Source organism: Nycticebus coucang, chromosome 19 (genome assembly GCF_027406575.1).
Source record: "Nycticebus coucang isolate mNycCou1 chromosome 19, mNycCou1.pri, whole genome shotgun sequence".
In the NCBI taxonomy this organism is placed as follows: Eukaryota; Metazoa; Chordata; class Mammalia; order Primates; family Lorisidae; genus Nycticebus; species Nycticebus coucang.
The window spans coordinates 67,511,528-67,528,495 of record NC_069798.1 but is presented as its reverse complement, the minus strand read 5'-3'; the positions used below and the strand labels follow the sequence as shown (position 1 = coordinate 67,528,495).

Genomic DNA, 16,968 nt, shown 5'->3' with positions numbered 1-16,968 from the left:
TTCCCTAGTAGGCTCTAGAAGTTGGCAGGGGCCCTTTGCGTAGGAGGAATGCAAGTTACTCACTTGAAAAATGTCCCCAGGGTTGCACCACAGGAGCCAAGTCAAGAACATGTCAACACTGCATGCAGTCAAGCCAGGCGGTGAGCTTGTTTCCTCCACCAGACTGCTTCCCTGTCCCAGTGCAAGGACAGCACTACCGCGCTACGGGTGTCATCATTAATGACAAACTTCTGCACGGGTCTCAGCAAATGTGTCGGGGGGTTCTGGATTAGATAAAGTAGAAATAAATAATGAGGCAAAACATTCAATAAAGACAAAAATGAACATTTCTAATAATTCTTTGTTATGAAAAATGAGTCTATTAATATCCAATTATAGTAACTGAAGCTACTTGGAATGACATTGTTATTATTTTATTCCATTTCATATATCTATAGGCTAAATAAAAATTGATATCAATGACTGGGTTTAGCTTAATCATCTGAATCTGAAAGTTCACGACTTTCATCTGAACTGTCCTTAAATAAAACTGGCAGCATTTTCTGTCCTATAACACATAGCAGCCAGTGGCTTCCAGGACAAGCAAGTTATTTTTGTTCACTTGTGCTAAAGACCAGGGGTCCTGTTTGGTTCATCTAGAAATCAATACAGATTCCTGTAGAGTTTCCCCCATGGGCAGAAAGCCATGCGCCCCACTTAGCATTTATTTGGTAACAGCAGTTACTTCTCTTTAAAACAATGCTGACAATCCTGCTTAAATAAATGAACATTCCCATTTCCACCTTCTCTGTGGCAGGAACAATAACTGACCATAGTCCTCATATGTTTGGACTAGAAGGTCACATCACTCTTAACTCCTCCACATTGGCTGTCTGCCCCCCACCTCCCACCCGAGAGTCCCCACCTGTCAAACAGCAGTAACCGCGAGCAGGAAATGAGCTGTTGATACCAAGCTTGAGAATGACATCAGGACTCTAGTTAATGGTTTACTCTTTTCAGCCAAGCTTTAATTTGGGGGTGCTTTTCTAAAAGTTTTTATAAATTCCTCAGATCTGAAAATAATAAACATGTCAAGTAAAGCCTGTTATGCATCTTGATATATTCGCATTTCTGTGAACTGTTTTTTTTTTTGAGACAGGGTCTCAGTCTCTTAATGCTGACATCTCAGTGAAGGTCAGTGACACTGAAACTCAACATTCTGCTGGAAAGGAAACAAAGTTTAGGAGACAAAGCCCAAGTTAAAAGTCACTCAGTCACCTGACGTGTGTTGCTGTAGGGAGAAAAGGGAATTTATAGTGGTATTTTCTACATGTCCTAAATGGTTAACATTTTTGTAACTGAAATTAAAGCAGAACAGGCTGTTAAACCAAAACATTAACTAAATAAGCAGGGAGATAAACTAAACAGGGCAGACTGCTTTTGTCCTGTGTGGGGTGAGAACTCTGGGATTGGAAGGCAGAGTGTTTAGCGAGTTTGCCAGGGTGGGGAGCACCTTTCCGACCAGTGGCACTTGAGTGAGGGACTGTGGGCAGCATCATGTTTCACCCAGGGAAGAGCAAGGAGGGGTCGAGACACCACGGGGGATTAACAGAAAATCATGGACTATCCGGTGCATCTGATGAATACAAGTGGTCATTTTGAGCTGTTAACGGCATAACTTTTCATTTAAATGGTTACACCACTTTTACTGTAGTCCAAGAAAAGTTTTCTAAACGTGAGCAAAATCTCTAGGATCAAATCAAAGCATTTACTGTGGTTCTAGTAACTATTTGATCAGAATATGAGTCTCTTCTCTGCCTTCTCACCCTGACTCCATTCTCCCAGGCAATCCCATTAGCCCTGGGGCTCCGCGGGGGACTCCTACCTCTCCTGGGAGGGCTCCTCCTCTAGTCCAGGCAGCCCCTGAACCCCAGAACTTCACCTGACTCAGAGGCACCTTGAGTTCAGTGCAGAACTTCAATGTTCTCGTGGTCATAACCCAGTCCCTTCCGAATTTTAATACTGTCACTCTGATCCAATGATTTTCAGCCTTTTTAATCTCATGGCATGCTTGAACCCATAGCTAAACTTCCGTGGCACACTTCAATTGTTGATCAGGAAAAAAAAAATAGTAAAAAGAATATACTGTGCTTTGAACTTCTTTTGAAAATAATTAATGATCTTTAAAAATATTCCCCCTTGCACACCTAAGATCTTCTCAAGGCACACCAGTTGAAAATCACTGCTCTGATCAGAGGCCTGAGTTATTCTAAAAGCCTGTATTACTTCCCATGCCCACTGGTTACACGTTCCCCCTGACCCCCCGGGTATTTACCACACATCCTGCCTCTTCCCCAGCTTCATCACCTCTCACCTGGACTTCTGTCCTGACCTCCACCAGCTCTAACCTAAGCCATGCTTCACACAGCTGCCACACATGGTAGCTCAGTTCCCCCTCGAAGTCATGCTGCTCAACAGTGCCTACAGGATAGAATCTTAGCCTTGTGACAGGACACACAGCTGCCCGTGCCCCACATCCCTCCTTCCACTCTGAGCACTTCAGTGGCTCCGGCCTACTGTCTGACAGGAGTACAAAGTTGCTAAATGAAATGAACGACATGTAACAGGAAGTATAGCCTGGACTGGAAATGCAACCCACCTGCCTACGCCTCCCAGAGTGCTAGGATTACAAGCCTGAGCCACTGTTCCAGCAAAGTAACTTAGTTTTATTTCTGATTATAAAAGTAACTTACTGATAAGCTCAGATCTTAAAGGGACATGGGTATATCATAAAATGGAAGGTACATAAAAATGAATATAGAAAAAGCAAATGGTCTTAAATCAAGGAACAGGGTCAGAGAGGGCGGCTACTCCCCGCCTGAGTCCAGATGCCAGGTTTTCTCGTGGAGCTGCAGTCCCAGCAGGCCCTGGGAGGGGGCGGTGCTCTTCCACGTTTAGGGTGGCAGGGACCTCTCAGTCTGTTAATGGGGGACATCTCAGTGAAGGACAATGACACTGCAACTCAACATTCTGCTGGAAAGGAAACAATGTTTAGGAGACAAAGCCCAAGTTAAAAGTCACTCAGTCCCCTGAAGTGTGTTACTGTAGGGAGAAGTTGGTATTTATAGTGGTATTTTCTACATTTCCTAAATGGTTCACGTTTTTGTAACTGAAATTAAAACAGAACAAGCTGTTAACCCAAAACATTAACTAAATAAGCAGGGAGATGAACTAAACAGGGCAGACCGCTTGGGGGGCTTTTTAGCCTGATATTCCGAAATTTCAAAAACACATAAATTCCTCTAGGGACAGTTCTGAGCGAGAAGGAAAGAACACTTTCTAGGGGCCCATACATTCAAATGCCTTGCTTATTCCCGAACTGAGGTTATTTTGGCAGTGTGAGGTACCAGCGCAAACTCCTAGGACAGGGCAGCTCCAGGGTGCCTTCCAGGGCGCAGACACCCGTCCTTCTCACCTACGGGCTGCCTTCCAGGGCGCAGACACCCGTCCTTCTCACCTACGGGCTGCCTTCCAGGGCGCAGACACCCGTCCTTCTCACCTACGGGCTGCCTTCCAGGGCGCAGACACCCGTCCTTCTCACCTACGGGCTGCCTTCCAGGGCGCAGACACCCGTCCTTCTCACCTACGGGCTGCCTTCCAGGGCGCAGACACCCGTCCTTCTCACCTACGGGCTGCCTTCCAGGGCGCAGACACCCGTCCTTCTCACCTACGGGCTGCCTTCCAGGGCGCAGACAGCCGTCCTTCTCACCTACGGGCTGCCTTCCAGGGCGCAGACACCCGTCCTTCTCACCTACGGGCTGCCTTCCAGGGCGCAGACACCCGTCCTTCTCACCTACGGGCTGCCTTCCAGGGCGCAGACACCCGTCCTTCTCACCTACGGGCTGCCTTCCAGGGCGCAGACACCCGTCCTCACTTACGGGCTGCCTTCCAGGGCGCAGACAGCCGTCCTTCTCACCTATGGGCTGCCTTCCAGGGCGCAGACACCCGTCCTTCTCACCTACGGGCTGCCTTCCAGGGCACAGACACCCGTCCTCACTTACGGGCTGCCTTCCAGGGCGCAGACACCCGTCCTTCTCACCTATGGGCTGCCTTCCAGGGCACAGACACCTGTCCTTCTCACCTCCCGGCTGCCTTCCAGGGCACAGACACCTGTCCTCACCTACGGGCTGCTTTCCAGGGCACAGACACCCGTCCTTCTCACCTCCCGGCTGCCTTCCAGGGTGCAGACACCCGTCCTTCTCACCTACGGGCTGCCTTCCAGGGTGCAGACACCTGTCCTCACCTATGGGCTGCCTTCCAGGGCGCAGGCACCCGTCCTTCTCACCTCCTGGCTGCCTTCCAGGGCGCAGACACCCGTCCTTCTCACCTACGGGCTGCCTTCCAGGGCGCAGACACCCGTCCTCACTTACGGGCTGCCTTCCAGGGCGCAGACACCTGTCCTTCTCACCTATGGGCTGCCTTCCAGGGCACAGACACCCGTCCTTCTCACCTCCCGGCTGCCTTCCAGGGCGCAGACACCCGTCCTTCTCACCTACGGGCTGCCTTCCAGGGCACAGACACCTGTCCTCACCTACGGGCTGCGTTCCAGGGCACAGACACCTGTCCTTCTCACCTCCCGGCTGCCTTCCAGGGTGCAGACACCCGTCCTTCTCACCTACGGGCTGCCTTCCAGGGTGCAGACACCTGTCCTCACCTATGGGCTGCCTTCCAGGGCACAGACACCCGTCCTTCTCACCTCCCGGCTGCCTTCCAGGGCGCAGACACCCGTCCTTCTCACCTACGGGCTGCCTTCCAGGGCACAGACACCAGTCCTTCTCACCTCCCGGCTGCCTTCCAGGGCACAGACACCCGTCCTTCTCACCTCCAGGCTGCCTTCCAGGGTGCAGACACCCGTCCTCACCTCCAGGCTGCCGATACCAGTCCTCTCACTTCATTGCCATCCTGACACCCCCCACAGCAGGGAGGCTTGATGAGGCTGAGGCTCCTGCACAGGCCCACACACCTGCTGGAAAAGGTGGGGGACAGCACAGGCTACCTGCCTAGAGCATACACTGCACCCACCATGGGATGGACGCCTAAAAATCACACCTCTGCATGATGATGGACACATATACCACTCGGTTTACTACGGTTTCCAAATATGTTCACATGTTCACCTCAAGTCAGATTCCGAAGTATATGGAAGAAAGCTGCTTCTGACACTTTTTTCTTAGTTTTAATTTTACATTGCAGGTTTCGCATATAATATAAAAAGCATCAAACACTAAGATCTATTTTATTTACATGATGTAAAATTTCCAGTAACAAAAATTTCTCATCATGAAAGAAACAGAGCATAAATGTCACGATTAACAATTCAATGAGTAAAAGATGCTTGATTTCACATTTTTTCACAAGAAAATCTCTAGGTTGTCTAAATTCCACAAATACTCTATTATGTTCACTTTTATAAGCTATGCACTCTTTGCATCTTATTCTTTTGAATAGCTTCTGGAAGACAGCTGTGAAGAGCAGAGCAGTGGGTTGGCTCCAGTCCACATCCATCTGGAAACAGCATGATCTCTTTTTAATTTTCTTGGAATCGATTATCTTCAATGACAATAGTTCTTCTAGGGTAAGATTCAACCTCTACAAATATATATCGAAAATCACATTTGCCACTTTCTGGGTTCTGAAAAAAACGCAGTATTTCCAGTGGTTACTTTCCTTGCCAGCCTGTAAGCGATCCCGTGCCCAGACCCAGCAGCTCCCCCAGCGCCCCACACCCTAAGGTCCTACCTCCTTCACTTCCACGTGCACCGTCCCCTGCTTTCCTGGCTCAGAGCCCTCGATGTAGAATTTCACACGTGTGTGTTTCAGCCCATCTTTTACATATTCAATGAAACTGTCAAGAAATGAATGAACACAAGTCTAAGTCCTTTTCATCTGAGAACTGCCTGCCCTGTCTGAGATCAAGGTGCCTGCGGTACCTGACGTGCTGTCTCCGGCCTCGCCTTGTTGTCTCCCCGTAGCCTTTAACAGGCTCGCCAAAGACGCCAATCACCTGCACAACAAAGACGGGGCTTTACTTCCTGTTATTTTTTCTAAGTTTCCTAAGGAAATATTTTCTGACAATAGAATTTTTTATTTTAGGACACACACACACACAAAATCCCCAGTAAGCCTAACACCCTTACCAAAAAGGAAGATTCCAATAATGAGAAAACTGAAAAAAAAGATCATGCAAACATATCCATAAATAATTTAAACAAATATTTCATTCACATAGATTAAAACATGTAATTTTGTTTTGTAAACTTGCAGTTTCAGAACAATGTAAGTAGAAGTGTCACTGTTCCCACTTCCCTTACAAAAAAATAACACCAATAAACGCTGTGCTCCAATATTTCTCTATGATACCTTATGGTTTGAAGATAAAATGTATGAGCCTTTTTAATAAAATTTAACTAATGGTAACTAATACTAAAAGCTGAGATCAGAATGACTTTTTAAGTCATGAAAATAGGAAAAAACAGGCAATAATGACATTTAAAATAAATCAGGGTGGGAGGTGTTAGATAATTTTTAATGGAAAAATTCACATGAAACAGAAATGTAGTTTTTATTTCATTTAATATAGAAAACTGGAACTCTCTTTAAAAAGTACAGATCTAACATCAATTTAAAAAAATTTGAGTCACAAAATTTTTCTTTTTTGTATATTCAGAATCACATTTTTAGGGATAAATAAAAAGGAATAACATGTAAGGTGACAGGTATTTTAGAACTGTGAGCTGAAACAAATGAAACAAATGTCCAAATATAATTTAACAAATTAAATATATCAATATCAGGGCATTAGGATTTTCTATTAATATTTTTCAAGCAGGCGCTAAAGTTGGCAAAGAGAAAGCCTTTAAAAAATGTTGACAATTTTGTTAAAGTTTAATTATTATCTGTGAAGCTCTTTTAGGCAGCAATTTAAGTTATGACTTTAAACATTTCACTCTTGTTTATTCTATGGAATTCTATTTTGTTCAAAATGCTGAATAACCTATGAAAAGCTAAGTTTATTAATAACACAGTAACTTTCCATCTCTTTCCAGAGAGGCATCCTAAGATCTTGTGTCTAGTCTGTAGAGTTTTTCCGTAAGCTATAATTTGGATCTCTAGTAGCTACACTGGGAACCTTTCATATTTCCCTGATGATTTTCAGCTCACTCAGGAACATGATTCCCTCCCTGTCTCCTTCTCCATGGTTACCAGACTGCCCAGAATCCAATTAAGAGAAATCAGTGGATTTAAAGAGAAAGATGCCAGAGACTGTTAAGCTTTTGAAGTTTCCACTTGATTAGAGAAACCGATGGTGCATTCAGAGCCAGTGAATGTCCCTGGACAGCGGTGCAAGGAATCACACCGGCAGTGATCTGCAGGTTGACACCCTTCCCTTGCCAGGGACTCTGTGTTCCTTATTTCTTTGATACTACTCTTTTGGTCTGCATGAAGAATAGCCCTAATATTTATGATGCTGTCATTATCTTTCAGTGTGCAAGAATTTGTATTTTAATGAGTAGTATTTTCAAAGCTGAAAACGTGGCACTTTGCAGGCCACACTGGCTGATTGTGACTGGAGAGCACAGGCAATCTGTGCTTAAGAGCGTAAGATCTGGAATCAGACAAACTTGGATTCAGGTTCCAGCTCTTCCACTTACCAACTCAGTGGTGGTGGTGAAGTTCCTTACTCTCTTTAAATATCAGTTTCCCCTTCTGCAACTGGAGATAATCTAGTACCTGACACAGAGGCTTTTGGGAGGCTTAGTGAAGGTGAAGTACTGAGGTTCTTAGAATTTGGCATGTGGTAACACTTTCATGAAGTGTTCATGATCACCACCATGACCATAAGGCCACCAATCAGGTTTTCTGAAAGATGAGAAACTTACCACATGAGCTTGCTATTTTGGTTTATTATAAGCATTTAGTATCTGTGAAAAATCAGTAAAATGACGCTCACATAAAAACGCTCCTACACTGACCTCTGGGTGCTCTCAATCAAAGTGTTTCAAGAACAAAGCCCTAATCACATCATCACACCCAACCGGGGCGGGTTGTCACACTGATTTCACAGGTTCCATCACTCAGGTGCCTGAACTCTGCCCACTTCCTCCTCCCCAGCATTTTCTCCCTATTGTCACAGATTCTCTTGATCTTGAGAACTCACCTCGGGATGTGTTCTGCATTTTTCTAAGGCTTTCCCATATATCTTATTAGGACTGAAGGAAGAAAAAAGTTCTTTGAAAACGGTGTAAAACAAACCACCTGAAATCACAGAAAAAGAAGATAAAGCAAAGCAAGAGCAACACGAAAAGGGAAGGTAAAAAACTTACAGGGGTTTTATACTTGCTGTGTTTTGCAACCTGTAATGCTGATTCCAATAAGCACCACTATTAAATAGGTAAAATCTCTTCCGGCTTCCTTCACTGTGAAGAGAAAATATCAGTCAGTTACACGCCCCCGCTCTTACCTGGTGTGTTGCTGCTTTTGTGTTTCTCGCAGTGAAACACACACAAGGGGCAAGGCCAGGTCTGTACGTTCTGCCTGTGCACAATGCCCTCTCAGAGCAAGGCTCAGGAGCCTATTAGTAATCTAATCAACACTATAATTTTAGTACTGCCTTAACTTCTATTATAGATGGGGCAGCACCAGACAGATCTGTCGTTCACAGATGAAGAACAGTGCTGGCTTTGTCACCCAAAGGGACAAGGGATCCAATCAGCCAAAACGGAGGCCAACTCTTAATACTAATGTTCTCAAATGCCACCCCCTGGCCCTGGCACTGACTGGTGCATAATATAGACACAGAACTGAATTTAGAACAAGAGTTTGGTTCACCAGAAAGATTCACGAATCAAACTTAGAAAATGAAGTACTTCCGTAGTGAATGCCTTATTTTTGTCACACTAATAAAAGATGTATGTGTATTAAACAGAAGTTCTGAGAGCTAAAATAATTCAATTAAGACATTTGTTATGGGACAGAGTACACACTGGAGCTCAACTATGTGTGTGTATTCACATGTATGCAAAGAGTAGTCACACATTATGATTATGCCACCTTCACACGGAAATTACAACTGTGCTTTTTCACTGATGCTAAAAAGAATGGATCATCTCCTGGTATTATAGTTATAGATTAATTTGTTCACCACATTTGAAACTCAAACTTCTTAAAATATAAATCTCTTACAATTTTGACAACAAAATTTAACAGACATGATTGTTCTTACCATTTTTAACCCCTTTTTCCTTTTGCATTAGTTTCTTTTATAAAACAACACTTGTGGGCGGCACCTATGGCTCAACAGAGTAGGGTGCCGGCCCCATATGCCAGAGGTGGCCCAGCCCTAGCCAAAAACTGCAAACGAAACAAAACAAAAAAACCCACTTGTTTAAAAGTAGTCTTTAGGCCAGACGCAGTGGCTCAGGCCTGTCATCCTAGCATTCTGGGAGACTGAGGTGGGTGGATTGCTTGAGCTCATGAGTTCAAGACCACCCTGAGCAAAAGCCAGACATTGTCTCTGCTAAAAATAGAAACAAAACAAAACTGAGGCAACAGGATCACTTGAGCCCAAGAGTTGGAGGTTGCTGTGAGCTAGGTCTCCGCGACACTCTACCCTCTACCCAGGGCTACAGCTTGAGACTGTCTCAAAAAAAAAAAAAAAAAAGAAAAAAGTAGTCTTTAGCACAATCTTTTAAAATTTCAGTCTCAGGGAGATGTGATTAAATAATAATTCAAACTGCATGTGTTAAAATTTGTGTAATTCACAGAATTGACTCAAATAATAATTACTGCCACAAATGTAATCTTCTTACCAAGATCCAGGAGTTGAGGTCTACATGACAACATCTCATTCCATTCTCTATTAATGTCACAACATACATTTCAATAAAGAGGGTGCCAAAAAAATGTATATATACATTTAAGAAAGGAAAACAACTCTATATATTTGTAATATTCAAGTTAAGTTTGATTTCTGCAATTACAAGGTTTTTCAACGTGACTTGTATTCATCCTTTGTTATTATATGTGGACTATTAACACAATGCAAAACCAGCTACAGCACAAGGGCACTTCCTGTGCTAAGAATTCAACCACCAGGCAAGCACTCACAGCTGGGTTTGCTCTTGGAAATTTGGTGACAGTGGTGGTTAAGGGAGTGGCAAACTGTGGAGGAAAGGCTCCAAAGGTCAGAGGGTAAGTGTGCTGGGGGATATAAGATATTGTGAAAATAAGTTAATTAAAAATCTAAGCTGTTGGAACTCTGAATTACTTTGAGCCTTAAAGGAATGTGATGTTGGGGCCTGAGTCAGGTGACAGGCAGCTGTAACCTTTGTTTTTCTGACTACAGAAACTTTGTTTCTCCTTATTTTATATTGTTTTGTAAAACAGTGTAAATGACTAAAGGGCCAGAGGAAGAAGGCTCCCCTTGACAGGGCTGGTCTTCACTGTAGGTTAACCTCCCTCTTACTTTTCTCACAGGAAGATTTCATGCCATCACACTGTCTTAAGATGGAATGTTAAATATATTTGAGGAAATAAAAACAAGCTGTAATTAGACTGTTTTCACTCATTAACCAGTCTTGTACAGATGTTATAAACTACTAAACTTCTTTGTTTTCTGCCCATATAAGCAAGAACTTAACTTTTAACTTTGGGACACTGAACCCATTTTTCTGGAGCCTGTCTCCTGGATGGCTATCCCCAGCTTTTTGCCTCGATAAACTCTTTATAACTGGATTCTGATCCTTTCAATTATTTCAAGTTGACAATATAAAGCCTGAAAATCCACCAAATGCCAGTGTTCCATAGAAGGGCCTGAAGAACACTTTTACGAAAGCCGTAACAAAGCCATAGTTACATCATTAAAGAGCAAAATTCTCTGACAGCAATGAAAGAATCCTGAAATAGAGACCAGTTCACGGTGTTTAATCATCAGAAGCCAAAGTCTGCACAACTGTCATAATGAATGGTAAGGATGGAACAGCAGCCAGGGGCATCTGACCTGCAGAACCACTGAGATGATTATTAGAACTCGATGATACTATGGGTGAGACTGTGTGCATCTGACAAGGATAATGCTCAATAACATATTCATGAAAAATTAATGATGATAGGAGGCTGAAGGCAGCTGCTTTAATTCAAAGTCCTGATCAATGCCTCAGTTTCTGGACCTGAACCACTTTTCATTCCCGGAACATATTTACTAAGGGAAAAGTAATGTTCCTCTGAGGGGCCTGAGCAGGTATGTATAGTCACCCTGGTCCTTCATCAAAGGGACGTATAGCTATCAACATGGAGGAAGAATCTGTGCTGATGATACCAGAGGATTCAGAGTCATCATGTTCCCAAACCCCTCATTTGCTGCATATGAGACCAGGTAAAAGAGTCTAACTTATAAGGTTAACATCTGGGGTGGCACCTATGGCTCAAAGGGGTAGGGTGCAGGCCCCATATGTCGGAGGTAGCGGGTTCAAACCCAGCCCCAGCCCCAGCCAAAAACTGCAAACAAAACAAAACAAAACAAAAAAACCTTATCTGATAGTCATTTCCCTGATTTCCAAGTGTGTAAATGAAATGCATATACTCAGTAATTGGCAATAACAACCTTTACTTTGGAGATGGGCTAAGAGCTATCATAGTGGAAAAAGTCAAATGGAAACCTCCGAAACTGCCCAATTTCTAACTTTCCCTCATAAAACTACATTCTATCTTTCCTGTTTTATATGTTCCTTTTCTGTTACTGTAGGTAACATCTGAGGCCTAGTGATGTTTTGGACATCTTTAATTCTGTAGTCTATATAACCTAACTCTGTATCTGAGCATAACAGCAGTTACTCAATATAAGTGTTTATTGAGTTGAACCACATAAAGTTTTCTCTATTGATTAGGGCTGAAAAAACCACTTTTCTATTTATTCTATCCAATTATTCTGTTATATGCACCAGAACTAATAGAAGGTGATAAGAATTTCCTAGGCATAATGCCAGTTATATCAAATTCAATATCAAATCTGAATTCAAATTTGAAAAGAAAATTGTAGGTCTATATTTTCTGATTCTAAACTATTTAAACAGTTACATCTTTTACATAAATTGTTTTTCCATTTTTAGCAATGAACAGGGTGTAATTGGGCATTGGTAGCTCTTGCCACATTTGTCTAAAGACTATCACAGCATAAGTATTTCTTTTTACCTTTCTGTGACGTTGAGACAGCAGTTTCCGCTCTCTGACTTCTGTGCACAGACACTTGTTTGCTGGTATCCTCCTTTGTTCTCCAGGGGTTCGATCCCTGCGTCCAGATATTTTTCTGGGTGACCCCAAGAATACGTCTAGGAGGCACCGTTTTCTTCTGCTCTTGAAGCACCCATCTCAAATTGGACTCAGTCTTCAAGCAAGCCTTGCTAAGCACAAAGTGTGGCGAAAATAATCGCCTGCCTGAGGGCCTGTGCAGCTTCTCTGCATACTGTATAGCTCGCAGAAAAGTACAAATCATGTTCATAGAAAACTGCTCCGCTTCGGGACAATGTTAACTACAACCAGCAAAGCTTCACAATCCACTACACTCTTAGCCGGACACGTTCTCAAGTCTATACATTAACATTACAAAGCATGTTTGACAAAAACGTTAGCTCCAGCAGCGCATATTAAGACAAAAAGTCTACTGGGAGAAGCTGATGTCTACCTTCCTTTGACACCTCTTTCTACTTGAACTAAAATGCACTGAGTACAGACTACACTGACTTTTGCAGGATCCCCGCCATGTCTTGGCAAAGTACCCTGGGAAACCCTGCGGAGTTCTGGGAATAGTAGTTTGACGACTTTCCTTTTGACTGAGTTGCAGCAGTGGAGAGATCACAAGGGCCTACAACTCCCACAATGCAAGGCGACTCCGGGCCTCCCAATTCCTCCGCGCGGGCTGCTGCGCATGCGCCACCAGTCTTCATGACGGCAGCAGGAAGGCGGGGTCTTACGCGCGGGGGAATTTGTGCCTTAGATCCAACGTGAATCAAAAACTTGAAAAAAATCAAAATAGCAGTTTAAGCTGCATGGTTTTGTGGCCCTTCTAGAGAGGAATTCTTACGTGTAACTATGGTTTTGCCATTCCTTATGAGCAAATTATTGTTCTTGTGGTTCAGTGCCCAAGAAAACGAGACAATAAAAAACTAGCAAGTGGAGATGAAGGACGCCTCCACAAAACAGGCGTGTGTCTTAAACTCCAAAAGACAGACCTGCAGGCTATCATTTTCGGCTTTTCTGGGGAAAGAAGCTGCGACCCTCGGGAAATTTCTAGAATGCCCTCAGGAGTATCTGTTAAGGCGCCGGACAGTCTGGAGCGCAGGCGCACAGCTGGCTCCGCGTCTGCGCACGCGCGAGAGCGTGGCTAGAGGGGTGTGGCGCGCACGTTTCAGCCGCAGAGTCCGGGAGCGGTCCCTGCCAGGTCTCCATGGCGACCGGACGCGGTCGGATCCTGCAGCAGCACTTGCCTGGCCTCCAGCCTCTGGGCTGGCCTCTCCGCGGCGGCGGCGCGGGGCGAAGGAGCGCGGGCCCGGCTGTGGGGCGCGCCGGGGCCTCCGGGTTCAGGTGACGGTTGTGGGACTGCGGGTCGGGTCCGCCTGGAGAGGGAAGCGCCTCCCCAGCCCCGCCCGGCCCCGCCGCTCTTTCCCGAGTATTCGTTCGTCCAGCCTAGTCGCGCCGCTGTTTTTAATGTGGGAAGGATCTGGAAGAAAGACCAGAAATACTTTAACCATGGAAACAGAGGCGTGGTGTAATACAAGTTGGTACTCAAGCGAAATAGTTTCCCAAGTAAATTTCTCCTCTGTGCGTTCAGTTTGTGGGCGCTGTGGGAACGCGGGGAGCCCCTGCAGCAGGGGGTGGGGGGCAGGGGATGCGCCGCTCTTGCTGGCAGGTGCTGACAGGTGTCTTAGCTCCTCTGTACCCAGGAATCGCCTTTCGTGTCTTTTATGATCTTATAACTTATGGACACAGAATCTAGTTAACAAAATCTTAATAGTTTTTCTATCCCGCTCACAAAACATGGGCACGCCACCCCTACGCACACACCCAGGGTGTGGTCTGGGACTCCTCCTGGGGAGCACCTTCCACACCCCTGAAGTCAGGGCCGAGTTGCCTTCTGGGCTACCACGTCTTGGTCCTCAGCTTCTAATCCAGTTCTGCTGGTCTTCCTGCTTAAATGCAGGAGCTCGTGGTATTTTTGTTTTGGTGCCTCAAATACTTAACTCTCTTACATTTCTCTGCTTGCAACTGAAGAGTGATCCTCCCCAGCAGTGAGAGAGGCAATTTTGAGGAGAGAAGCGGGGAATAGGACGCTGCATCTGCTTTCCACAAGTATTTTTAGTTTAACTCAGAGAAGTAAAAAAAGTTCCTTATCAAATGCCACTCATTTTATCATAGTTCCTAGCCCCGTGATCATCGCTATGTTAATTTATTAGGCAGAGGGGTAACGCTAAGAATAATTTGCATTCTTGAGAATTATCTTTTTGCTCATACACCTGCTTAGTTTACAGCTATGGAGATTCATGCATATTTTGCCTTTTTTAAAATTTTATTTTGTTTTTCTAATAAACCAAATGTCTATGTTTAAGGATTAAGAAAGGATTTGATTACTTACTAGTTAAGCCATGTAAGTTTTGATCCCTTTCCCACTCCACCCCCCCCCCCACTCTCTAGGGCTGTGTGTACCTCTACAGGGTACACACTACCCTGTACAGAATACATGATTAAGGAGTATTTGTAGAATCTCTAGGGCTGTGTTCCATGTCCTCCCTAAGCCTGCAGTGCTCCACTTACCCTGGTGTCAGAAGCATGCTCTCTTTCTTAGTGCCATGATAATAGTAGTCTTGCTGGAATAGCTGTGATACTACACATAACACAAGCCTTGTGTCAAATAAAATGATGATAATGCCAGTAAAAATTCTATTATGTAAGCGAGAAAGTAGAAATTTGAATAGGGAATTTGAACTTTTAATCTGTTTGCATCTATTACTAAAATACAGAGCACTGTTAGTGAGAAGCAGAATAGTTTTTATATGATGAATATTTTATTTTTTGGTAAAACTTGCTGGTGGATTAATATAATTAGGATGCCTATCATTATGCCTGAAATGGGAACCTGGATTTCAACCTGTGATTTGGTCATTCACTATGGTCACTAGCTGGTCCAGGGGAGTATTTCAAAGGTGACCATAGTGCTGTTCAGCAATGAGGTATGCACCACTTTTTCTGAGATCAGTTTGCATACTTAATTCTCCAACTTCCTACATTCCTTTGGTAAAGAAAAGACAGCTGCTAAGATAGAGTGATTGACCCTGGTCTAAGCAGATGGTTATTTTTATCATCTTGCTGTGGGAAATTAGGTATTAGTAAGGAACCAATGAACATGTGAGTGTGTGTAAATATCACAAACTCTAAGCAGAAAGCCTATCAACTTGACTTAATTTGTACCTTGTGTAATCTTCTGGATTTACCAGGTATTAAAAATCAGGCACAGAAATTAGATTGTTAAAATATTGGACTTACTCAAAGTTATTAGGCAAAAAGAAGCTGTCACATGAAAAAGTTTTTAAACTAAATTTGTCTTACTAAATATGTCAGTACATGTCTATACTTAGCCTTGTAGACATGAAGATCGGCTTGAGGACATCGGGGAACTTAATGATTTGTTAACTGGCCTTTAACAATGTGCAGTTGGTTTACTTTATGGAGAAATGGAGATGTGCTTTCAGGAGGGCCCGAAGTTGTATTGATGAGCCATACAATTAACACATAGTAAAAAGAACAGTCAGGCGATGAGGGTCTTGGAGGCTTTCTCCCTCTGTCTTGGAACCTTGAACAAGTCCCTTTAGTTGACCAGTTAGAGTCTTAGTCTTCTAACCTGCGAAATGAGGGACTCTATGAGATCTGTTTTAATTGTGAGAAAACAAAACTGCAACAAAACTTTTTTTTTTTTTTTTGAGACAGAGTCTCACTTTGTCACCCTCGGTAGAGTGCTATGGCATCACAGCTCACAGCAACCTCCAACTCATGGGTTTAAGTGATTCTCTTGCCTCAGCCTCCCAAGTAGCTGGGACTACAGGCGCCCGCCACAACACCCGGCTATCTTTTGTTGCAGTTCTCATTGCTGTTTTAGCTGGCCTGGGGCTGGGTTGGAACCCGCCACCCTTGGTATATGGAGCTGGCGCCCTACCCACTGAGCCACAGGCGCTGCCCATGGCTTTAACATTTTTAAAGTGTGAAAACATATTTATAATAATACAGTGTTCATATTCCAATTAAATAAAGGAGGACAAAATAAGTTTTAAAGCACTTAACACACTACCCTGTACAGAATACATGATTAAGGAGTATTTGTAGAATTGAACTGAATAAATAAACCCAGTGAAATGTTTTCATTACAGATAGAGGCATATCCATTTTTTACAGAATTAGGGATTCAGATTAGGAAAGCTTTTGGTACTTAAAAAACTAGTACCAAACAGGATTTACTGGCTTATGTGTAACTTGAACTATCTTTAAGTGGGAGAGTTGTAGCATGATTTTTTGAGGAACCCTCTAAGATTATTTTCTTTCTATGCATACACATTTGCAAACCAGGTGACTTTATTTAATTCATCAAAGTTTTCACCATGATATTTCATAGGTTCTGGACGCATAGGTTAACTTTTTCCTTAAGAACCTGTGGGTGAGTTGAAGTGGTCTGTGTTTATGAACTGTCTGAGCACCTTGGCACTGTGATTCTCAAATGGGTGGGTGCGGCTGCCAGGGGATGTACAGGGCATCTTTCTGGTGTGCAAAATTAACACACAGGCTTTGGAGGAAAATGTCAAATAACTGGTGAGTAATATAATACATTTTTTTTTTTTTTAATATAATACATTTTTATGATAACACAAAAATTATCCAGTAGAATGCAAT

General features: G+C 43.7%; 2 protein-coding genes across 3 annotated transcripts in view; one reads left to right on the top strand and one right to left on the bottom strand.

Moving 5' to 3' along the window:
- Positions 1-5,258: 5,258 nt before the first annotated feature.
- Positions 5,259-12,816, bottom strand: TIMM21 (translocase of inner mitochondrial membrane 21). Its single transcript, XM_053571951.1, has 6 exons — positions 12,229-12,816; positions 8,394-8,456; positions 8,198-8,295; positions 5,970-6,043; positions 5,779-5,884; positions 5,259-5,671 (listed from the first exon to the last, which is right to left on the bottom strand). Exons 1-6 carry the CDS (start codon positions 12,533-12,535, stop codon positions 5,567-5,569), a joined length of 753 nt encoding a protein of 250 aa, XP_053427926.1. The 5' UTR covers positions 12,536-12,816; the 3' UTR covers positions 5,259-5,566.
- Positions 12,817-13,441: 625 nt separating this feature from the next.
- Positions 13,442-16,968, top strand: part of FBXO15 (F-box protein 15) — a 50,970-nt gene continuing 47,443 nt past the window's right edge. For both annotated transcript variants that reach the window (XM_053571929.1, XM_053571925.1), the window contains exon 1: positions 13,442-13,617. In XM_053571929.1, the coding sequence (XP_053427904.1) occupies positions 13,481-13,617 (137 nt within the window). In that variant the 5' untranslated portion in view covers positions 13,442-13,480. The remainder of the gene's footprint in view (positions 13,618-16,968) is intronic.